This window comes from Tenrec ecaudatus, chromosome 1, assembly GCF_050624435.1.
Source record: "Tenrec ecaudatus isolate mTenEca1 chromosome 1, mTenEca1.hap1, whole genome shotgun sequence".
Lineage (NCBI taxonomy): Eukaryota > Metazoa > Chordata > Mammalia > Afrosoricida > Tenrecidae > Tenrec > Tenrec ecaudatus.
Genome location: NC_134530.1, coordinates 183,290,432 through 183,313,625, shown reverse-complemented (window position 1 = coordinate 183,313,625; position 23,194 = coordinate 183,290,432). Strand labels below are relative to the sequence as shown.

General features: G+C 42.3%; 1 protein-coding gene across 6 annotated transcripts in view; it reads right to left on the bottom strand.

Moving 5' to 3' along the window:
- PRRX1 (paired related homeobox 1) overlaps positions 1 to 23,194 on the bottom strand; it is an 85,481-nt gene that overhangs the window by 4,163 nt on the left and 58,124 nt on the right. For 3 of the 6 annotated variants that reach the window (XM_075564853.1, XM_075564807.1, XM_075564845.1), the window contains 2 exons: positions 12,635 to 12,825; positions 6,774 to 6,955 (listed from right to left, as the gene is read on the bottom strand). In XM_075564853.1, coding sequence (XP_075420968.1) covers positions 6,774 to 6,955; positions 12,635 to 12,825 — 373 coding nt within the window. Of the gene's footprint in view, positions 1 to 2,981; positions 3,054 to 6,773; positions 6,956 to 12,634; positions 12,826 to 23,194 lie in introns of all 6 variants that reach the window. The other 3 variants (XM_075564825.1, XM_075564834.1, XM_075564816.1) reach the window with 3 other exon arrangements.

The following is a 23,194-nucleotide window of genomic DNA, read 5'->3' as shown; positions in this document are numbered from 1 at the left end:
AAGAGGCATTAGCTTTTTTTCGCCAAGTATTGGCTATGGTGGTGATTTCAATGTTACCTATTCTAAACCATTTTTATTGTGGCTCCTTCGTTGGCTACTCACGTTATCATTTGATATTTTAGTCTGAGAACCTAACATGGTAACTCGTTTCTTTACAATTAAGGCCAGATAAATCTGTAGATAAGAAAATGGAAATGCAACTTATCTGTACCATTGCCAGACTTTGAGAGTACATTTGCATGGCTCTGAATATTTCATTTCAGAGAACAAAATGAGAATTTTGATGAATGAAATGAATGTTGGTCTACTTTCTATCTCAAACCTAATTAATGAAAATTGGAGTTAAATTTTGAGTAGGAGATTAGATTACCACCAGTACACTTCCATCTAATTGCAGTCTGACATTCCCAGAGTCGAGAACAGCATTCGCTTGGTGGTTGCTGCTGTAGGGACACATTATTATATGAGTGAAACAGTGACAGTATCATCTGGGTAGCCCCCAAATTATTGGGCTTGAGGATACCAAAGTAATAAATGCAACCCCCATGAGCTCAATAAGTGAAAGCATTTTTACTTGGTTAATGTTTTAAAAAGTTATAAACTTTCAAAAATTGATGTGATTAGTTTCATCTTTTCATAGTCATAAAAGTAGAGTAAAAATAGGAAGCTTTCATTCCCAGGCTCTTAAATATCTAGAAGATAAAACACTACCTGCAGGGATGCCAGAGAGATAGGGTATACATTCTGAAGAATGACATGGGTTTGTTTTCCCCCCAATACTTGGACACGGGTCTAGATTTTAAGCTTGGGCTAAAAGTACTGCCAAGGCAAGGAGGGGACAATCTTTTGATAGAATAGTGACAAGGAACACATGTCAGAAGGGACAGAATTAACAAGTGGGTAGTCTAACAGTAGCTTAGTCATGCTTTTAAAATGGCATTAGAAGACGGGAGGACCTTCTCTTTAAAGTGACAACAGATGCAAGAGGGCCGCGAGTTGTTGCCAATGTGAACGACTGCTTCTGACCACCTGTTCTCCATGTCATCAAAACTTCTAAGGCTCTGTTTTCAGAAGTGAAAGAGAGCCCCGGAAATATTTTCTTTCAAGACAGAGAACAGTGAGAGCAAGTAGCAATTCAATTATTGCAGAGGGCCATTGCAGTTATGTAAAATGTTCTTCTACAGGATGAAACTTCGTAGAATAAACAAAGTGAGGTTGAAGGTAAATAACTTGAATGGATTAAGCACATGATAACCCCCACGAGCTTGCTTAAGATTTATCTAAGATCCCGTCCATCGGTCTGGCCTTCTGAATGAGAACCCACTATTCCTCTAAGCAGCGCACCAACACTAGGCTGATTTGTTTGGGCTACAGCACCTTTTTAAGAACATAAAGTTGGGCCTGTTGTCAAGAATTTATGTTGCCAAATAAAGTGCATCAAAGAATTAGATGTGAAAAAGTCCTGCTCGTCTCCCATCTGTTGACTCCTCAAATCCACATTGGGATCAACACAGAGATTGCACAGTTAAGCAAGCTTGAAGTTTTTCCATCTCCCGTTTTGGAGATTCCCAGTAAATGCAGCCCAGCCAGAGAAAAGACAGTGCTAACCACTTGTGAGGTGAGAGATCTGTTTTCACTGGGGACAATTTTTTTTGAACATTTCAACTTACTCTAAAAAACACTTGTCAGGCATAAGGGAGCATATGACTGCCAAGCACCAAAGAATTATGGGAGCTATTACAGATGGTCTACTTTTAAGACCAGGGAACATATGGACATCTGCCTTGTGGCTATTTAATCACCAAGAGCATAAAGTCCCACAAGGCACAAGACTCTTGGAGATAGCTTTCAGAAGAATACCAGACCCAATTTTCAATTCTTACTTTGTTTCCTGTTTGGCCCCTTTGGACAAATGGTAATGCAGTGTCTAAAATTCTATCCTAAAGACAAGTCTGTTGATCCTACAACTGTGGGAGTCTTCCTGAGAACCAAGGGTTTCACCAATGCAAAGGGGTTTTTTGGTTTGGTTTTGTTTTTAAGCTAGAGAGGTGGTAGGTCTTTGTATTTGTATGGCTCATGATATGTGGAAATTGAAGGTCTTTTCTTGGTCTGTCCTTTAATCAAGACAAGAACAATGGAAGAGCTATTTTTGCTTCATCTAATAACACCCAATACCAGTTCTCCTAAAGAAATTTACTCTAAAGCAGGGATCCCTTAAATGCTTTTGGAAGTGATCTTTTGTAACTTAAAGGATCATTTCTAACTTCTGTTTTTAAACTTCAGGTGTTGATTTCTTACATAGATAGCTAGAGCTTTAAATTGAATACGCCCGGACCTCATTTCAGTGGTAGGGCTTCGATTTGCACTGCAGAGATTGTTCCTTCTGCTATCTTTAACTGTTCTTGATGGAATATTTCAATATATAAAGCATCTTGGATCTTTTTATTATCTCAGGTCTTTTGTTTTGTTTAATTGCTTACCTATCGGTTGCAAACACACCCTGTGCTTTATATATTATAGGGAACACCTGCTAGCTCAATTTGAGATACAAAGGTTACCTAAGGGACCAGTGAATCACCTGAGCTGGAGTGCAACAGGAGCTAAGACAGGAACATTGAGTCCTTCCAACTCCTGCTCCACACCCAACAGGAATACTCAATGTATGTACCAGGTTGTCAACAGCGTTGCCATCATCTGAGATGAGAAATCTGAGGCCCAACCCCGGAGCCACTGAATCCATCTGCCCTGTTACAAGGTCCCTGGAGGTTCCTATCCACAGTCCTCTTTGAGGGACTCTGTTCTAGATCAACCTTTATTGTGTGGACACATTCTCGCCGAGCTCCAAGTGCTAACGGCATTGCCCACTCAGGGATCCCACTGCTTACAGGACTAGGACTGGGAGCCCCACTTGCTTGCACACACTTCCTTCCCACTTGAACCCTACCCCCAGCAACCTCCCTCTTCCCCCTCTGACAAGTTACCTTTGCAGTGTCTTCCGTTAGAATCCGTTATGAAGCCCCTCGTGTAAACAACATCTTGGGAGGGACGAGGATCTATTTTTGAAAGTGTGAAAGGGAGAAATGAGCCAAATGCGTTCAGCAGATGTCGGCAGCACTGTGACCACGATCAATGAGGGGCTGGGGGAGGAGGAGGAGGGTGGGAAAGGGAAACAATGGACAAGGGAGTTGCCTCTCTTTTACTTGTCAATAGTTTTTTGAGGGGGTTGTTTTTAAGTCCAGTCAATCCACCCTCTGGAAATGGCACTCTCGACAAACGCTGCAAAGCCACGGCCTTCTTGGTACCTGTCACAAGACACTCTCTAGGAGAAGGCTTCTTGGACACTTGATATGAAGTAATGGTTCAAGGCCCAGGACTAAGTTAATCCCTACTACCGAAGAGGCAAAGTACTTCAAAGAGTAATGAGTTGTACAGTGCTGGTACGTGTCTTTGCTTTAATTTCCACAATTTGCCTAAGGAAACTTGTCCTGAGCTATGGAGTGGGATCTGAGCCCAAACCACGTTTCCTTCGGCTGGGCATGGGTAGAGAACGAAGACGGCTGCCAGGACAGTAGCGTTAGAGAATGCAACTCAGTTGCCTGCCTGACATCACAACCTCCAAAGTGCCAAGGGTCATGAACCAGGTCAGGCCATGCTATAAATAGAGTGAATTGTGTGTTCCAGTTTGCCAGGAACAATCCCCACTCATGCCTCTTGTCCCAGGGCAATTATTAATAGCATTTTCCTTTCACTCTCAAAGTCTCCCTGGTTTGAATGATAAATCATACAGCTCCTCTGGATGTAAATGACACAGGGGGGAAGGGAAGGAGGATTTGGGGCCCTTCCCCAGCCTTTGATTCTGACATTATGCAAACAGTTGCTATTGAGCCGTGGTTTTCTCCTTTCTTCTTCAAGGGGGGAGCTTTGTTGGCAGCCAACTGTCCTCTCTGGCAGGGCAGCCTGCTCAGTGTCCCTGGGTTGCAAGATCCTGCCACCTCAGTTGCCCCCAGGTGCTGCCCCCAGCCCCCTGAAGGTGGACCCTGGCTGACAGCATGCTCCTCTGATCTGAGAACCCACCTGGATCAACAAGGGACATTTAGAGAGTGTTCCAACTTTATGCATGTGGTTTACTACTTCCAATGCAATGCGGTGGTGCATGGACCCGGGGTCTAATACACTGAGCATTGGTCCTAATTCTGCTGGCTGAAGACTTAAGCACTTGGTCAAGTGTTTCCTCTTCGTTTGACCTGGAGTAAGAACAGCGCTACCATAGGGCAGCAAGTCCCAGGGTTAACCAAGAGAAAACCCTTGTCGTGAATGTCACATGGGAGGTTAGTAACTTGACATTAGAGTACCAACAGGAACAGCAAGTTGCTATTCTGTAACACCGCAGTCTAACATTTACTTTGTTTCTTGCCACTTGTTTTTCTTTCATGTTTCCTTAATATGCATATTGTCTACCAAGCTCTGGTATATGGATGAAATGATCATGTACTTTGCTGTTGGACACCATAGAAAAATCTCAAAGAAACTACGTTTAGTAATTACCCAAAATACAAACACTTGAGTGAAAATTGGGTCTAACACGTTATTATGAGATTAAATTACTGCTTTACACCACCACTTCTCTATTTGAAACTGGAGATTAATTTATTCTTCATGCACAATAGGACCAATCCCATTCTACAAGATTGCTTTCATTACTTTTTACCAACTGTACCTATGAGACAAGCTATATAAAGTATATCTTGAAATAAGTAAGAAGTACTAAGGTTACATGAATTGGAGCAAAATGATCAGAATACAAATTAATATGTACACTAAGACTACACCTATAAAAATACTGAACTCTATTGGCCAAAAAAAAAATCACCAAACTAATTATGTCAGGATGATGGACTTATGAGTGATTTAAAAAATGATCTAGTATTCCTATACTATCTATCAGTTAAAATAGAGTATCTCCCCAAAGGACACATGGTCATGTTAGTTCCAGTTAGATGCTTATACACAGAGTACATACGTAGGATGCATACACTAGGGCTTGAACTTCTGCTGAATCCAGTAATCTAATCTAATCATCATTTAGGAAGATTTCATATTCTCAAACATGCAGCCTTCTGCCCTAAACCTCTCATTAGAAAGAACCAAATGATTGGTATCTGGAGTGTTTATCGCTGCTGCTCAAGTTCCTAATTAAGATCGAGGCAGGAAAAGGAGCAATACTTCCTGGTTACAATCAAATTCAAACGAGAGATCTTAAAACATGCGATCTTGAACCACACCATCTCCCAAATCATTTAGTGAGTCTACGATCGACTACTAAAATTTATAAGCGAAACAAAGCAACCTCACAATAGGAAGGAACATGTGATTTCAGAATGCGGTTCAAAGTGTGTTCAGAGGAAACATCTATGAGAAAGGGGTGCAAATGTTAAGTCCTACACACCGGTGTGTCTCATCTCTCAAAATCAACAAGGTATACCATGTCTGAGAGCAGCGAGGGCTCAGAATAATGTTTTTCTACATTTGGAAATACTATGGATTAAAACCAAGGTAATACTGGCTAATTTCACATGTGAGGATGCAAAAGAAATTTCCAAATGCATTTACAGTGTTTCCTTCAAATGACTGGTTGGAACAGAAACAGGTTCAGGTGACCACTTTGGTTTTGCAATTGTGTTCTTTCAAATCAGCTGGGAGAGAATCTATAATTAGTCTACATCACTCCTTAAGCTGCTAATTAACCTTCATGTTGAAAAGGTAGATCAAAGCACACTAAATAAAATTTTAAATACTTCTTCCTCCTCCAAAATCAGCCAGAGAGGATCTTCAGCCTTGATCTTCTTTCTAAGAGAACTGGGATTCGGCTTCATTGAAAGGCACTCTAGACTAATCGCTATGTATTGGGCACTTGTGGTCCTCTGCCCTCTATCTTCTTCCCCATATTGTCTGAGCCTCGTAAGAAATGGAGACAGAAGCCCTCATAAGATTGAAATTCTATTGTTATTTTTTCCTTTGAAATATATCACCTTTGTAACATAGGAGTTTTGTGTAAACTTTACAGTCTTTTTATGTTAAAAAAAACAAACTCATACATACAAATTGACCCCCAAAGAAAACTTAAGTAGATAAGAAGCATCGATGAAACAGGAAGGCATTTTGAAGCATAAAATGTCCCCACGTTTTAACAAAAAACTGGCCCTGAAAGCGACCAGGAGTAGCTTGGGTTTCTTCCTTTCGTTTTTACTATTGCTCTTTCTTTAACTTTTCCTTATTTTTATTTCCTTCCCCTCTCCCTCTCCTTTGGTCATTCCTTCCTCAATAATTAGAAATCAATTTTGCACTGAAGATTGCCCTTGAGTCTCATCCGTAGGGCCTCACATGTTAAGCTTCCACTTAAGCATCATGAAAGCCATTCTATCTTAAATTTAGCTATAGGATCACATTTTGTTCCAGAATAGTTGCAAGTGGGACATAGGTGCAGCTTAATGATATTTTCTTTTAGATTACTTGTCATCTTTGAAAACTTTGCAAAAGTTCCCAAGTCCAAAAGGAGACTGTTGGTGCCCTTGCCCCTCTCTCTTCTGCCCCAAACCCTGCTCCTGGGGCAACTAGTAATCTCCTGTGAAAATCTGGGGATGCCAGCAAGTTGAATGTCTCTGGAGAGGTTAACCCAGTAAGAAATGTCAGCCGACTGCACGGGCAGCCTGGAGCACAACCCACGCTGAGGAACATGCGCACGTGGTGCAAGGGAGAGTGGGCCAGTCATTCACCTGTACGGAGAGGCCGTCCCCCAGGAGAGATAATCCGTGGGTCTTGGAGCAGGACGAGGTACGATGGGCTGCTCCACAGCAGTCACGTCCCCTGAGTAGGATTTTAGGAGGGAAGCGTTTTTATTGGCCAGCATGGCTCTCTCGTTCCTGCGGAATTTAGCTCTTCGGTTCTGAAACCACACCTAGAAGGTTGTAGGGAAGAGAGAAGGCCATGTGGGGGGAGAGAAAGAAAGGACTCCATGAAAACAGCTCTGCTTTTTCTTACTACAAAGACCTTCCCACAGACAACATCAAATGCAGAATGAATTTTCCTTAAAACAACAGAAATATGTCATAACCCCTTCTGAGGTAAGCAATGTTATAGAGCCATTAAGCGTTCAGACTGCCTAACAGGATCATGGGGTATTTCTGGTCACCCAGTCTCCCAAGCTCAGATCTCTGAATGATCAAAAACTGGGACAGGGTAGAACTGCCCCGGTGGGCTTCTGCAACTGTAAATCTATAGAGGAGTAGAAAGCCTTGTCTTCCTCCCACAGAACTGGTTGGTGATTTCGAACTGCTGACCTTGTGGTTACAGTCCAATGTGTCACCATTACACCACCATGACTCTTTGATTGATCAAAGTGACATAAAAATATGAATAGTTTGTAAACCTGATGGTAATCAAGAAAAAGAGAACTTTTTCTTGCTGTACTTTGGCCACAGATACAATACCATTTCTAAAAGATTTCCCCCAAAAAATATTCTCTAAAATGTCAAAATTGAATGTGCTCCTTCAACATAATAATTATTAAGTAGTTAAAGTAAATTCTGGATTCCCCCAAGATGAGCCTGGGACAAGGCTTTAAGAAGCAAATGGTTTCTTTTGGAGGCTCCAGGAACATCAGCCGGGGAGAGGAGAAGTAACCCAGAGAAGAAATAGCAGCCATTAAAGAGTGTAGTATTCTGAGTTGATGGTGTGGTGCAAAAGAACCCCAGTGATGCAGTGGGTGAAGTGATGGTGGTTTAAGCCTGCTCCACAGGAGGAAAAAAAGTTACTATCTGTTCTCAAAAAGATTTATAGTCTCAGACACCCCAGGGAGAATCTCTATAAGGTCACTACGAGTTTGGAATGAACTCAATGGCAGTGGGTTCAGGTGGTACAAATGATTATTGACTTCAGCTGCTAATTGAAAGCTTGGACATTCTAGTCTACCCGGAGGTGATTTAGAAGAATGGTCTAGATCTGAAAAATCAGCCATTGAAACCTCTATGGGGCACAGTTCTACTTTGATAAACATGAAGTCATCAGACATCAAAGCTGACTTGATGGCAACTGCCTGGTCTTTTTTTTTTTTAACTAAGCCAACTACTAGACCTCAATTCAACACAGACTCTGTAGACTCATGTATAACACATTCTTCAGAATTATCCTACCAAAACTCATTGCCACTGAGGCAATGTCAACTCTTGGTGACCCTTAAAACTGGTAGGACTATCCCTGTGAGATTCCAAGGCTGCAGCCCTTTATGGGAGTAGAAAGTCTCATCTTTCTTGTGTGGACTGGGCTGATGGTTTCGAACTGCTGACCTTGAGGATCACAGCCCAACTCGTAACCACTATGCCAAGGAGCTGGTTATTTGTACTCTAGCTCTGAACAATGGTTGCTGTTAATATTCCAGCACTTCCAGCATGCTGAACACAAGCAGGGTGATATTCTACAGTTCTAGAAAGGACCTTGGGTCAGGGATGTGCAGACACTAGAAACTGTAAATTCACTGGGAACCATTGAACTCCGTATGGATTCAGTGATACCACACTAAGAAAACAGAGGTGCCATGAGATGAAGGAACCTGTGGACGATCACTCAAGCAAATGCCTGCGATTATTAACTCAAGGATGTGCAACTTGAGATCATGTAATCTGTTCTGACTATCATGGATTTTTTCATTTATTTATTCCTTTGAGAAATATTTTTGCCGTATCTGCTGTTCTCCAGTCCCGGTGCTGAATGCCGAGAATGCAGAATGGCGAAAGGCTGTTCTCTGCTCTCTGGTTCTCACACATTGTTAGCTTAATGTACAATAATTTTCTTTTATGAAAAAAGAGACAATTTGGCCATGAACTATTGGTGAAACATAAGCAACTTATGAAAATACAGTAAAGTGAAAGCAATTACACTGAAAGAAACTGATACAAACCAAACAGCTGTCGAGTCAATTTCAACTCATGGTGAGCCAAACAGGCCTGAACACTCTACTTATGTGATTTCCAAACTGAACATCTTCGGGGTAGTAAACTGTCGCCTCTTTCTCCCATGGAGTACCTAGTGGATTTGAACAACTGAACTTTCAGTGTAGCAGCTGAGTGCTTAACCACTGCACCACCAAGCTCCTATTACTAAAATTAAAATAGTGGTAGAATCTATATGATGGGTATTTGGATGCAGGGTCACTTCATGAAAATCAGCTCACCAAAAAATAAATCGAAAATTTAAAAATCAGCACACAAAATGATACAAAATCATGAGCATTAGAGTAATGTACATTCTAAATAAAATAACAAGATATTGTATCCCAACATGGTTAACTTTTGAAAAATTCTGATTATCTAAGTGCTCAGATACAGAAAGTAGAAGCATGTATTACTTACTGAGCAGTACTTTCTAAAGATGTATAAAGATACCTTTAAAACATTCAGAACAATACAAATGCTTTTTTTTTATTCCACATACTACACAGTAACACATTAAAAGAGTTAACCTCTGAATCCTGGGATTTATGGGTGAAATTTGTATGATCTGCCTTTAAGCAGCTCACAATCTATTACAGGAAGGAAAGCCTGTAAATGTGACAAACTGTGGGTCAAGTGTTACAGGTGCATTTACAGACACCGATGCACAGCGTAGGGGACATCCCCGTACAAGATGATGTGGTGTGACCAGTGAATGCCCCCAGAGTTAGGCCGCAGAAAGGCCTGGGTGGAAAATCAGTAAAGGTGAAATCAGGCCATCTCTTTCATGGCTTCCCAAGCTCCTGGCTCTGCTGCTTCACGTGGCCTTTCCTTAGCTATTGTTGTTGTTAGTTACTATGCGCTGGCTTCCAGTAGAACGGAACATTGCCAGTTTGATGCCATCTCTAGGATTACTGGTATGCTTGAGTACCGTGTTGTGGTCACGGTTTATTTGGATGCCTTCCAACCTAGGAGACTCATCTTCCAGCTCTACATTGGACCAGAGTCTCTCGTGATCAATAGGATTTTCATTGGGTGATTTTCAGAAGTAGATCACCAGGCCCTTCTTCCTACTCTGCCTCAGTGTGGAAGTTCCACCTACACCTGTCCACCATGGAGGACGCTGCCGGTATTTGAAATGCCAGTCATATAGGTATCAGCATCATAGACCCCGGCAAGCCAGCGCAGTATGACACAATGACAGACAAGGCGTGCCCATTGCTGTCAGAGTTATCATTTCAAAGCAAACATAGTAACATTAGCATAAGTGAAGAAGTCCAGAGCCAGAAGAAATTGGTTTAGGATTGGAAGCAGAAGGATTTGATAGAGGAGGGCGACAGTGAAGTTTCTGTCCTACTCCCTCCCAGAGTGAAAAATCCTGTCTTTTTCCAGCGGAGTTGGGGGGGGGGAGGGGGATTCGATCTTGCGGATTGCAGCCAATGTGTAACCACTATGCCAAGGGGGCTTCTCCTGGGAACTGGTGAAGGTAAAATCATTTTCATATATATTTGCCTGTTACTGTAACGATGGCAATGTCATCGCTAACCACCACTTGGTCCCTCATAATATTTTCTTTCTAATTTCAGGCATTAGTAAGCCCATGTTGTGCTTCTTAAAAATTCATGTTTCAAAAGGGCTCTTCTAGGTACCTCCAAATCCTCACTCTAAAATTATCCATTATATCACAGCAGGTCAAACTACTTTTTAAAAAAAGACCTGGGTGACTGAAGAGATCAAAGAGCTCAGGGCTGGAGAGCCATGGTAAGTAAGTCGCACAGGGGTAAAGGCTGCGGGCCAGCCAATGTCGCCGTGTTACTTTAGATAGCAGCATGGGAGAGCAGGGAGGAATCTTCCTCCTGGGGATGACTTTCTGCTGCGTCCTGAGGGATGTGAGCAAGTCATGTGTGCACCTCCCTCCACACGCTTTCTCTAACCTCTCCTCTGGTGCCCCCTTTCCCTTTGTGTTACTGATAACTCCCCATTTGTCCCTTGGGGAGTGCCTTTGCCTGAACTGTCTGTCTCCTCCTGATGCAGAAAGCATTTGTAGAAATTCTCCCAGGCTTCCTCTCCAACTCAACACGATTATGTCACACTTCACTCTGTCGTGTGGTGGGAACACAGTTCCAAACCTCAAAGCCCTTCGGTTTAACTAAAGTCTCTGTTAGTCAGGAAGGTTATCATTTGCAGAGAGAGGCTTCCAAGTCAGACTAAACAAAGATATACAAACAGTACTTTCTTTAGGAAGACAGACAGATTTGGTCCGCTCCTCTCATCAAAACAGCAACTGACCACTGGCAACATGGGAGACAATGAAACCTCTGTAATCTGAGGTTTTCAGCAGAGACTAGAAAGCACTCATTAGAAAAGCATTTAGCCAAGGGACTCAAAGTTTATTGCAGTGGTTAAGAACATGAGCTGGACATCGGCACCAAATTCTAGTGCAGTCACTTCCATGCTGTGTGACTTTAGCAAAATGCTTTAACCTCTCTGTGTCACACACAATATCCTCAAATGCAAGATGAAGAGTAGCAGTCACTTCACTGAATTGTTGTATTGAACAAACTAGTTATGTAAAGAACTTACAACACAAATTATTAAATACAGTTTTGAGTATTACTTATTATATTGCATTAATAGCACTATTATTTTTACTATAGACAGATAGTATTATTTCCCACCAGCATTTGGCTGCTTGTTGTACTGTGGTGGCTTGTCTATTTCTTACTATCATGCTGGGAGCTAAGTCACCCGATATTCAAATTCCAGCAATGTCACTCATAGTGGACAGGTTTCTGAGAAGACTAATAAGAAAGGTCTAGTGATCGATTTCCCAAAATTAGCCAATGGAAATCTCAGGGCACACAACACAGTACTGTCCAATATGGTACTGAAAGGGAAGTCCTCTGGTCGAAGGCACGACCCATAGGCACAACAGTGACCTCCAGCATGCGAAGGACCAGGAACATGCTGTCGGGCATGGCCCCAGAGCCCCTCAATGGCGCCTATCAGCAATATCGTTGGCTAAATGCTGCCTTACACCTGGTGTGTCCATAGTCTTAGTGTTAAAAAAAATAGATATTCTCTCCACACCATTTTACCTGCTCTTATCCTTCTTCATTTTACAGAGATGTTGTAAGGATAAAGAAAATCATCTCCAGGTATTTGTTCTTAATGCAATTTCTAAGTACAGAGTCTTTAATGTACTTGTGTCTCTCTTCTCCCAGTGTCCATCACCATGTCCAATACGTGTCTGGAAGACCTGCCCATTCACAGAGACTGGAGAAAATACTGAGGTGGGGGACAAAGGGTATGTTCTTTGGCTCAAATTAAAAATCTGAGGCTGCAAAGTCAAGAGCTCAGCGAGATCCCTGGTAACATGAATCTGGAGGAGTAGAAAACAATGGGGAAGTATGAAGAACTCTAGCAAGAAAAACTCCATCCTACTCAGAAGCACTCCATTCATTTTTGTTTTAAATAGTAAACTGCCCAAAGCAATCACTAAAAATTGGATTCTGTCCTCAGGAGGTCCAATTTTAGCCCTTTGAATACCCAACCTCTACTGAAACCCCAAATTGGGTTTCTAGGCATTTTTCAAGGATGTGCCTCTGAGAAGAGGAAGATGGGGTGCCAGCACCCATGCAGCATGTTACCTGCACTCTGGCCTCAGTGAGGTTCACCCTGCGGGCCAGGTCTTCTCGCACAAAAGCATCAGGATAGTGTGTCCTCTCGAAGACACGCTCCAAAGCCTGAAGCTGGCTGCTGTTGAAGGTGGTCCTGTTCCTCCTCTGCTTTCTCTTCTTCTTCTCCTCTGAGTTCAGCTGATCGTCTGGGATAGAAGAAACTGATGATAAGGAGCCAAAATCATTTTGACATTTCTTTACTATTTTTCATCTACAGTAAGACATCGCTTCATTTGCTCATGCCCATATCACAGGATCACGGCCAAATGCCACTTTCAGTGCGCCAATGTGGGAATTTGTACTTGGGCATTCAGGTGTCAGGAACTCCAAGAAGTTCTGAGGCTTGCTTTTTGGCCTCTGAATCTGGGGCAAACCTGTTCTATCCGAGGGACACTTCATGCATTCTCCTTCATGCCAAAGTGGGTTAAAGAGGGACTTCCATCCTGCCCATGCTGTCTGAACTTCTCCAGAATTGGGACAATAGTAGAGCGTTTTGTACCTTATTGTCCCTAGACAGTATAGATCCATTCCTTTGGCATCGTAGTTTAAATAGACACTTGTCATCTGGTTCCTTCTCGCTCAACATATACACATAGATACACATTCAGGAGGATAGTGGCAAATTTATTTGCAAACCAAATTAGAAAGTAATTCTTAACTGCATTCATAGAAGGCTTCATGTGATTGATAAAGTATGTCTCAGGGGTCTCAGCCCTTTCTCAAGCTAAAGATTCATTCTGTGAGATCCCAAGAACAGGGAGTCACACTGAAATGCCCTTAAAGTACTTTCTTTCAAAGAGCCTTAAGATCTTCCGTTTTGCCTATCAAGATTCTTCCTGGTTTTTCTTGGAGTTCCTTGGAAGCTAATCACGCAGTTTGCCCGTGGAAGTTGGCTGTGGCCTACTCCTGCCCTGCCTCCTCCCATTCCATCCCCATGAGGTGTGACAGATTGTAAAGCTGAGAACTCCAGCTGTCACCCTGAGGCCCAAGCCACCGCAGAGCCTATTGGGCGCTTGGAGATTTACAGCTCAGAGCTGCCAAGGTCCATGTCCCGTGCTCCTTCTGGCAAACTGAACTTAAATTTCAAATAGTCAGGTTCAGTCCAAAGAACAAATTTAAAAAGGAAGAGTTGGCCACTTGTTCCCATTCTATAGAGAAGCGTTCTCAGCCCTTTATTGCTAATATATAAGGTTTGCTAATCCACTCTGCGTATAAACTCTCAACACAAACACTCAACTAAACGGTGCCTAGAAACCATGCTGTCTTACCTGAGCCATAGTATTATTCTTGGTACACATTAAGAGCATATTGTAGATTTGTGTGTGGATTCAAAGTGCAAGGAAAAAGAGGAGCTCCTAACCCAGGTATTTCAATGACAAGATGGAGACCTCTAAGTCTTGCTTCCTTGCTAAACAAGACCCTTTCTCCCTGGATGCTGCCTCACCACAGATGCCCTGGAGCTCAAACGGAGTCTGCATGTTGCCCATGATTTTGAAAGCTCTGAGGCATATAGCATCCATATGCTGGCTGAATTTGTTTCAGGGAAAACATGCCCTTAGAAAACTGCACCTGTAGAAAAAATCCTATGATCCCAACCAAATATCTCCATTCAAGAAACGGCTGACAGCCATTCGATCTGCTTCTTGGGAGAGCTGAATTTGACCTTCTCCTCTTTTCCACATTTGTATTATGTTCACTAGACACGTGCTCTGGTGACACATTTGCAGCACTCTCGGTAAGAATACCAGATCAACAATCTCTTGAGAATGGAGGCAATTCAGTCACAATGATTGCTGGCCTATTAGCAAAAGAACAAACAAATCTATCTTGGAAGAAGTGCAGTACAGTAAGAATGCTCCTTAGAGGCAAAGATGGCAAAATCTCATCTCATGTACTTTGACAATGTTGTCAGGAGAGACCAGTCCCTGGTAAAAGACATCCTGCTTGATCCAGTAGTCAGGGAGTAGCGACAAAGAAGACCCTCAATGAGATGGATGGACACAGTGGCTGCAGCAATGGACTCAGGCATCGGAACAATTGTGAGGACAGCACAGGACTGGGAAGTGTTTTATTCTGTTGTGCAGAGGGGTCACTATGATTCAGAACCAGCCCAATGATATCTAACAGCAATACCACCATCAAGGCTTGGAATATCCCAGTCAGCATCACTGATTACAAGGGGGTACCCAGCCCCAAAAAGAATTTTTTTAAGCTATGTATATATATTTTTTTACAAAACAACTTTTATCACCTTCAAATTACTCTCCATTACACATTAAACATTTGTCAAATCTGTAATTCTATTCTTGGAAAGTTTTCTAATTCATCTGTTTGATGGCTGACATTACCTCCATCGTTTTTTTTCTTCACCTTTCCTACATCATCCAATCGCTGTCCTTTTGTGGTCAGCGAGGTCAAATGAGTAAGGTGTGTGGGGCAAGAGAGGCGTGCTGCTTTTTGCCAAAAACTGGTGCAATGAGATGGCTGTGTGAGCAGGTGCATTGCCGTGGTGGCAAAACCAGTGCCTCGTCTGCCACAAACAAGGCCTTTTATGTCACAAACTCTTATGCAATCTTTTTAGAACCTCTACATTGAAAGCTTGATTAACAGTCTGCCCTTGTGGAACGAACTCCAAATGAACTACAAGTTGACATTTTCATCCTTCTGGGAAGTTGACAAACAAGATTTGTCATCACTTGATATTTCAGTTTTTTTGAGAAGAGAAAAACAGTCATACACTCGAGTTTTCCCTATAGTGTTGTCCTTGTAAGCTGTGTTCAACATCACAACAGTTTCTGACGCATTTTTCCCAAGCAGGAAACAAAATTTCACAGCCATACACTGTTCTCTTGAATCGGCCATCACAAAACAACCAGGTTTGAGCGAAACTGTTTTTATGAAAGAAATCACTGTGACCAGAGAGAACCTTCCCAGGCTATGCCACTGGGTGCACTAACTCAGAGTGCAGTTGCTCAATTCTCATCTAGCAGGAAACATGTATACGATGAAAACTCCTTTCCGCCCAGAGCAATTCTGATTTGGGGGATGCCCCCTCACGCATCACTATTTGTTCTTGGTTGGTTGCTATGGCCAACTTTCGTATAACAGATGAGTAACTAAACATTCCCCAGTCCTGCTCCATCTCCGTGATCGTATTTAAATCCATTGCTGTTGTTATATAGGCAATCCATCTTACTGAGGATTTATCTCATATTTGCTGGCCCTCTATAGGCAACACTAGTTTACAATGATTTCAACAGTAGAGTTCAACACCTAGGAATAATAACCTTTTAGTAGTTGTCTTACGTCCAGTCCTGCTCAAATACTTAGAGAGATCATAATTCCATCAACTTTGCCAAATCTTTCTGTCTACCGTTTTAGGGATCTTTTGTATCAAATCTCTCTAGGCTATCCAGGCCTTTGAAAGGCACCACAGACCTAATTCCATGCCTCGGTTAGATAGAAGTCTGCCAGAACTCATTAGCCTCACTACCTGCCCCAAACGGAGACCAATTATAGAGACTTTGGATATGATTTTTAGTCACATGAAAGAGATCCCTTATTAAGACCATCTCATGATTTGTGTTCTTCTCGCAAAGAAAATTCTTTTTCAGGTGGAACCACAAATTCTGTCGTTTTTGTTATTTTGTAAGCCTATTTTTCCTTATGCTGCCAAAATATGATCAAGACCTAGCATATTTTATATTTTATACTTAGTACTATAACCTGCTACATACTCTCTCAGTAGTTCTTTGGAATCTCTCACTGTTCACTCAAATCCTCCTGACTGTCAACCAGAAACCACCAACTCCCCTGACGTGGGAGTAAGGGAAATGGAGAATTATCGTTTATGACAAGGAAGAAAGAGCTATGACGGCCTGACACGATGCCAGCAAAGTTTCCCAGTGAATGTTCGTGTTGTTTTTAACAAATGAAAACACCAGCCCAGATCATGTTGAAGGTGAGAAAAGACACTCAAATCACAAGGGTCCAGGGAGCCTGGGTCTGGTCAATGTCCTTCAAAGTACAAGGATAATAGAAAGAGGCAGTGAGTGGGCAACTGAGACAGCTGGAGTAGCGGCCCTGAGGCTTGTCTGTCTTTGCTCACAGTGAGCTCCCTGTTTTCCTCCAAGAACACAGAAGGACAGAACCCAGCACAGCATCTTCAGCAGCACCAGAGGAAAGGTAAACATGGTAGGTGCTCCAACTGCAGGCCATTGCCGTATCAGATTCTGTGCTCTAGTTGAATGTAAGGGAAGGCAAGCAGTGGATTTTATCATTGCAGGAAGATCACCTTTCTCATAAAAACAATGTCAACAAAGGTTATTTCTGTCCTATAGTTTTTAACTGCATTTCAAAAAAGTATGATTAAGTTGTTACTCATTAAAATCCTAAAATGTTTACTATTCTGAAACAAAGGTCAAATGGCTGGTGATTACTGACAGATAGTCCAGAGAACTAATTTTAAAGAACTTCACTACTTAACTGTTTTGTTTTCTAACATACCCTGCTTGACAAAGAGCAACAAACCATGTATGGCTGTGTGACATTCTTGGAATGTGCTGTGAACATGCTTTTTAAAAAATTAAAATATTATTAAAAAACAAAAATCACCTCATTCTTTGGGATTCTGAGCTGGACAGGGTTCACTAACTTGCAGAATGTCACAGGGAACATGGGTGCATTCTTATTAAAATCATGCTTCAAATCCAAGGTGAGTGGATTTTATCATTTTATTTGTCGTGCTTGGTAAGGTGAAAGATCAGTGAAAAAGAGGAAAGACCTCAGTGTGATGGATTGACTCAGTGGTTCCAACAATCGGCTCAAACATAATAAGAATTGTGAGCGTGGCATAGGACCAGCTGGTATTTCCTTCTGCTGTTCAGAGGCTCTCTATGACTCAAGACTCACTTGATGGCACCTAACAACAACAACACAATTTCATTGATGGCTGAGCAAATTGCAAGTATGTGGCTATTGTCCTTATTCTTTCTAAGAAAAGCAAGCACCATGACCTTGTATATTGACCAGGTGTATTGCCACTTAAAATCATGAGTCATTAAATATGAGCACCAAAAATGATCTAATATGCTTCACCCCCATATTTTCCAGAAGAGGTAAATGAGACCAAGGAGACTAAGCAAGATTTGCTCAAAATCACAATGCAAGTTCATGTCTGAGCCACAGCTAGTAAGCAGGACTCCTGGTTTCATTCCATCCTTCAGTGCAGAGCAACAACTAAGGAGTTACGCTATAGAATGACAAAAAATCTCCATAGACATAAATAGAAACCACGATGCAGGGAAATCAAGTGAAAGAAAGGGTTTTTTTTCCATGTGCTATTCTGAAGGTCTAAGAAAAAGGGTTCATGAGTATTACATATTGTTATTTCTAACAATATAGCTATAAAAATATGCAACTGTTCTCCTCTAGAATAGTGACTTTAATCCAGGAGTTCTTGCATTTTACTTATCATGGATCCTTTCTTCATCAGCTAAATGTGTGCAGGGTTACTCTAGCACAGTTGGATAGCCTTATCGAGAAGAACTGGTGGTACAAACAATTAAGTGCTCAGTTGCTAACAGAAGGGTTAGCAGTTCAAACCTATCTAATGGCCCCTGGAAATCTGCTCTTGTAAAGATGACAGCCTAGCTACCACCACTGGATCCACAAGATCTTCCACCCACTGGCCTGTGATCTTCTTTCATTCGGTGTCATTGCATGTGTGTGTGAATCTGAAGAGGAGTCTATAGACTAGTATCGGACATGTGGGCTAATACCGGACTAATGGACTTGATTCGGACTGGGCTGAAATGTTTTCTTAATATACAATTACTGTATGTTTTATATAAAGCTCTTTCTTACACACGCATACACAAAGGATGACAGCCGAGAAAAGGCTATGGGAGTGTCTACTCTGGCACACGGAGTTTCTATGAGTAGACGGCATAAAACAACAGCGTGTTACCATCTTCGTCCCCACAAACTTGGCAATTCGCTTTCATTCTAGGACACATTCCAAAATCTCCATTTCCTAAGATGCAGCTCAGGTTTTACTTCCTCTATAAAGCTTTCTGATGACTCTGACCCATATTGGTGTCTCCACTCACTGAGTTACTACAGCATACCTTGGGATGGAGTCCCGGGGTGATGCCAATGGTTAGTGTTCTCTGCTACTAAGTGAAAGGTTGGAAACCAAAGCCCACTGCGCGGCACTTTAGAAACAAGTCCTTGCAGTCTACTTATGAAAAGTCAGCCATTGAGCGCCATCTTGTTAGAAACCTCCGAGCCATGAGAGCCAAGTGGAGGAAGAAGAGAATGCGCAGACTGAAGCGCAAGAGAAGAAAGATGAGGCAGAGGTCCAAGTAAACAACCAGGCGCCCCTCCGAAGCCACAGCTGCAGGACTGACTAGGGAGTGCCTGAGGCCGGGACACTGCTACAAGCTGCTGACCGCGCACTCCCCAGCGGCTCCGCATCTGCAACTCGGTCGCCATTGGATCGCCGAGAGACCCGCCACCTCCTCTCATAACCGGTCGGGCTTTGAGCCTTTGCCCCGGCCCTAAGACATTCTGGGCTCGTTCTGCCCGCAGTTGTGGCTCGATGTAATGTGCACAATAAATCGTCTTGGCTGAAGACTCAAAAAAAAAAAAGAAAAATCAGCCATTGAAAACCTTGTGGGGCGAGTCTACCACAAGGGCTACTCTACCACATATTGGTTCACACATAGGGTCACCATGTATCAGAGGTAATTTGAAGGCAACCAATGTTATTTTAGTATAAAAATCTAGTGCTTTTTTGTGAATTATGGTCTGATTCGTTCTCTGTTAATGTTTTGTCACTCAATATATTTAGGTGTTCCTATTAAAAACAGATGAGTCCCTTGATAAATTAAATGACAGCATTTGAAAGAGTTTTTGAGTAGTACTATGGAATGGGAGCAATCCCAGAACATTAGAACCTCAACATTTTACCAAGGTTTTAAAAGTAGCTTCTACCTTCCCATTATTATTCTTAACAGTGCATAGCAAATTAAGCTAACATGATTATTTGTTTCTAGATGATTTTATCCATAGCGTAAAACTCTCTTTAGCATTTCCGTTTCAAATGGGTTGGTCATCACCGCTAGAACTGGGAGAAGAATTGTGGCTTGCATTCTATTTTAGGCGTGATTTTCATCAGTTCCATTCCTTTTCCGAGAAGGAGCCCCAGGATAAATGATTAAAACAAACAGGGACACATATAAGAAGGGAATCTCTACTGCTAGAGACACGGGGTCTCCAACGGCACAGGATGCTAGGAATTCACAAGCACAAGGTGGAGTTAGCCTGCGCATTCACATGTGAGCTCAAGAGAACAGCTGTGTCTTTGACTCTAGCATGAAAACCCACTTCAGCGTCTACACCTTCCGCCTAAGGTTGCAGTGTAGAAAGGCTGGGGAATCCTTTGTGAAGTGCCATTACTAAACATGAGGACCAGCAGGGCGTGGTAATTTTTACATATTTACTCTTAAAATTTACCAAATTTTACATATTTACCCTCCACTCACCTGGAAGGCAAGCTTCAGTCAACTCCCAGAGTCCCTGATCCTGGGAAGGGCCTTCATGATGCCCAAATCAACACTCTGCCAACCGTAATTTAAAGGTAGGGCAAGAACATATTTTAGGAATAAAATCTGAAGGCAAATGTGTTTGGTATGCGTGAGTCACCTCCATTTGGGGAGAAATCTGATGCAAGCAGATAAAACGCCAGCTTCAGTGGCAGAAACCGACCACCACATCAAAGCTCCTGATCTGCCTCTTGGTTGAAAACAAGGCAGGCAAGCAGACGGCCATTTTACGGGCATCGAAGAATGTTTTCAAAGGAACTTATATTGCACAACAGCTACTTACTTTAATGGGATTTGTGTGGCTCAGGCCCTGTAACTTTTGGAAAATTGAAGGGAAGTATAATTGTAAAAGCCACTAAAAACTGCTTAGCTTTTATTGCGAAACCTATGAAAAGCAGCGAAATACAGCTGTGGCATTTATTTGAGTCTCTTTTGGTTACACTTAGCTCCAACTGCAATTAGGATGTCATCCTCTTAATTGAGCCTGGATAAATGGCACGCAGTTCACTTAACTGCGGCGAGTGTCCTAGAGCAGCCCCAGTGGAGAGCATCACAATGGCTCAAACCAAGATCAGCGGCACAGCCACACCTCTCAGCGACCTACCTGGCCTCCTCCGCCATGGACACCCAGCCCCAAGAGTCAAGAGCGGCCAGGTTTCTGCCAGCACAAGTAACGCAACTGCGTGGCTCTGGTTCGTTCAGGCTGCTCTCTCATGTCAGCTGCCAACTGGAGGCTGTATGCTGGTGTTTGATGTGTGTATTTTTTTACTCTTTTACTGTCTGCATTGCATAGATACGGCTTCTTGTCAGTCAAATATTAGTCAGAACCTTAGTCTATAGCACTCAAATGCCTTAAAAGTCATGGGGAATGATATGTTCTTCAGAGAGTGAAATGCTCTAAAAAGTGAGAAATGCCATCATGTTCAGTGGATTGGAACAAAGAATGGTCCTTAGCCTATGTAAGTCACAAGTCTCCGTAGACACATCAAGATTTAGCTCTCTCGGCGTAGCCACTCCTCCTTTGAACTAGAAAACACTGAAGAGCTGAAGACACTGAAACGTGATTCGCTTCTTCCCTCCGCCACTTCATTGCAATTCACTTCTCAGTGCATTTCCACAGAGCCAAACACATGAGCACAATTCCCATTACCTTATCGGTTTTTATTCTCTCGATTGTTTTCCTTCCAGGACTCTGAATGCAGACCTCAGGGTGCACTGAGCTTCGAGTAACCTTCCTATATTAGAACTTTCTCCTGAGGGTACCCTGGTGCTCCCCCACCCAGTGCCGGGACGGTCTCTTTCAGCCCGCACATCCAGATGGAATGTCTGTGTTTGTGTTTGATTGAAGTTTTTATTAAGGATGATGAAATACAAGTTAATAATCAGGAGCTAAGTGAAATTTGGACATTGAATGTTAGCAGCCTAACACTAACCCGCTATCCAACCAGGGCTCATTGCAGACATAGAAATTACGGTACCTCGAACTTCCCTATGAAGAAGTCACTGCAATATTTTTTTTAATTGAGAGGTACAAATCTTTGTACGAGACCCAGGCAGCTCTCACCGGGGAGGAGGTGCGGTAGAGCTGGGCGAACGACAGCAAGGTTGGGATATGAAGGCCTGTGTTCTCCCGTCGGCCGTACCACATACTAGCTGTGGCTGGTGGCCAGGCAAGCCACTTCTCTGAGCCTGTTTTCCATAAAAACAAAATATCCCCCAGGTTGTTTGAAGACCAGTAAAGTAGGAGATGGCACAAAGCAGGCATTTGGCAGGTGGTGGGCTTTGCTGTCACTGTGGGTGCTGTCATTTCTCCTATTCACAACGTTTGGCTGCTATTTCCTATTTTCTTCTGTTCCATGCTATTGGACAAAATTTTTGTCACAGAGTGAGGAGAGAATGATAAAAACCATTCAGAAAGTGTTCCTAGGGCTTCGTCTGTTTGGTGAAGAGCCTGATGGTGGTCCAGGAAGCTAGAAGAAGGAGTAACTGTTTTTGAAAGTCGGCAACTGAGACATGGCGGTGGCATTAAAATGACACAAGGGAAAGCGTCTCACATGACTGTTTCTTCAACGAGGACCATTTGAGACATCTTTCTGACAGCCAATCCCTGGCTTTCTAATGAGCTATTTTTCTTCTTCAGTTAAAATTTTAAAAAGAAATATTCTGAAAGCAAGTAGAATTTCACACTCAAAGATGAGTAAACTATTAGTACTCTTTATAAGTCAACTCACTAGAAATGAGTTCCAAAGGGAGGAGAGAAAATAGAAAGAAGCAGGTCATGAAGTAAAGGCAGGCTATGAAATCTCAATTACTCCCCAGCGGTTAGCCTCAAGCTGTCTGATTTGATTGCCACAAGTCTAAAGACACAAAATATCGTGGGTTGTTTTACTCAGTGTTTGCTTGGTGAGGTTTTGGGTTTGTTTTTTTGTTTGTTTGTTTTTGTCTTTTAAATATCTAAGCATTTTGGTAAATTCCAACGAGATAAAAAGAAAGTAAGGAAATCAAATTTCTGGGGAAAGAGTGAGTTCTAACAGATTTTTAAAAAACATTCTCAATTTGCAGAGTTCCAGGTGTGTGGTCCTCTTGACCAGAATCACAAATAGAGCTCACGATGGGTGTGTGTTTGTGCTTTCTGATGGTGCTTTTCTTTTGAAGTGAGGATGTTGTCACTTTGTAAAAGGCTCAGGTGCCATCTTATCATTACCATAGAAATAGGCAACTTCATGTGAGCTAACTTCCAAGGGTCATTTTTTTAAGTGATTCGTATTTGGGGCAATAATTTATATTTAAAAAAAGAAGATTCTTTTTTTAAAAACTACTTGAAGCAGACAGCAATGGAAAATATATACATCACTAATGAGTAAGTGTAGCTCTTGGAAGAAAACGTGTGATACAACAGAAATCTGCTCCAAGATACGTGCAG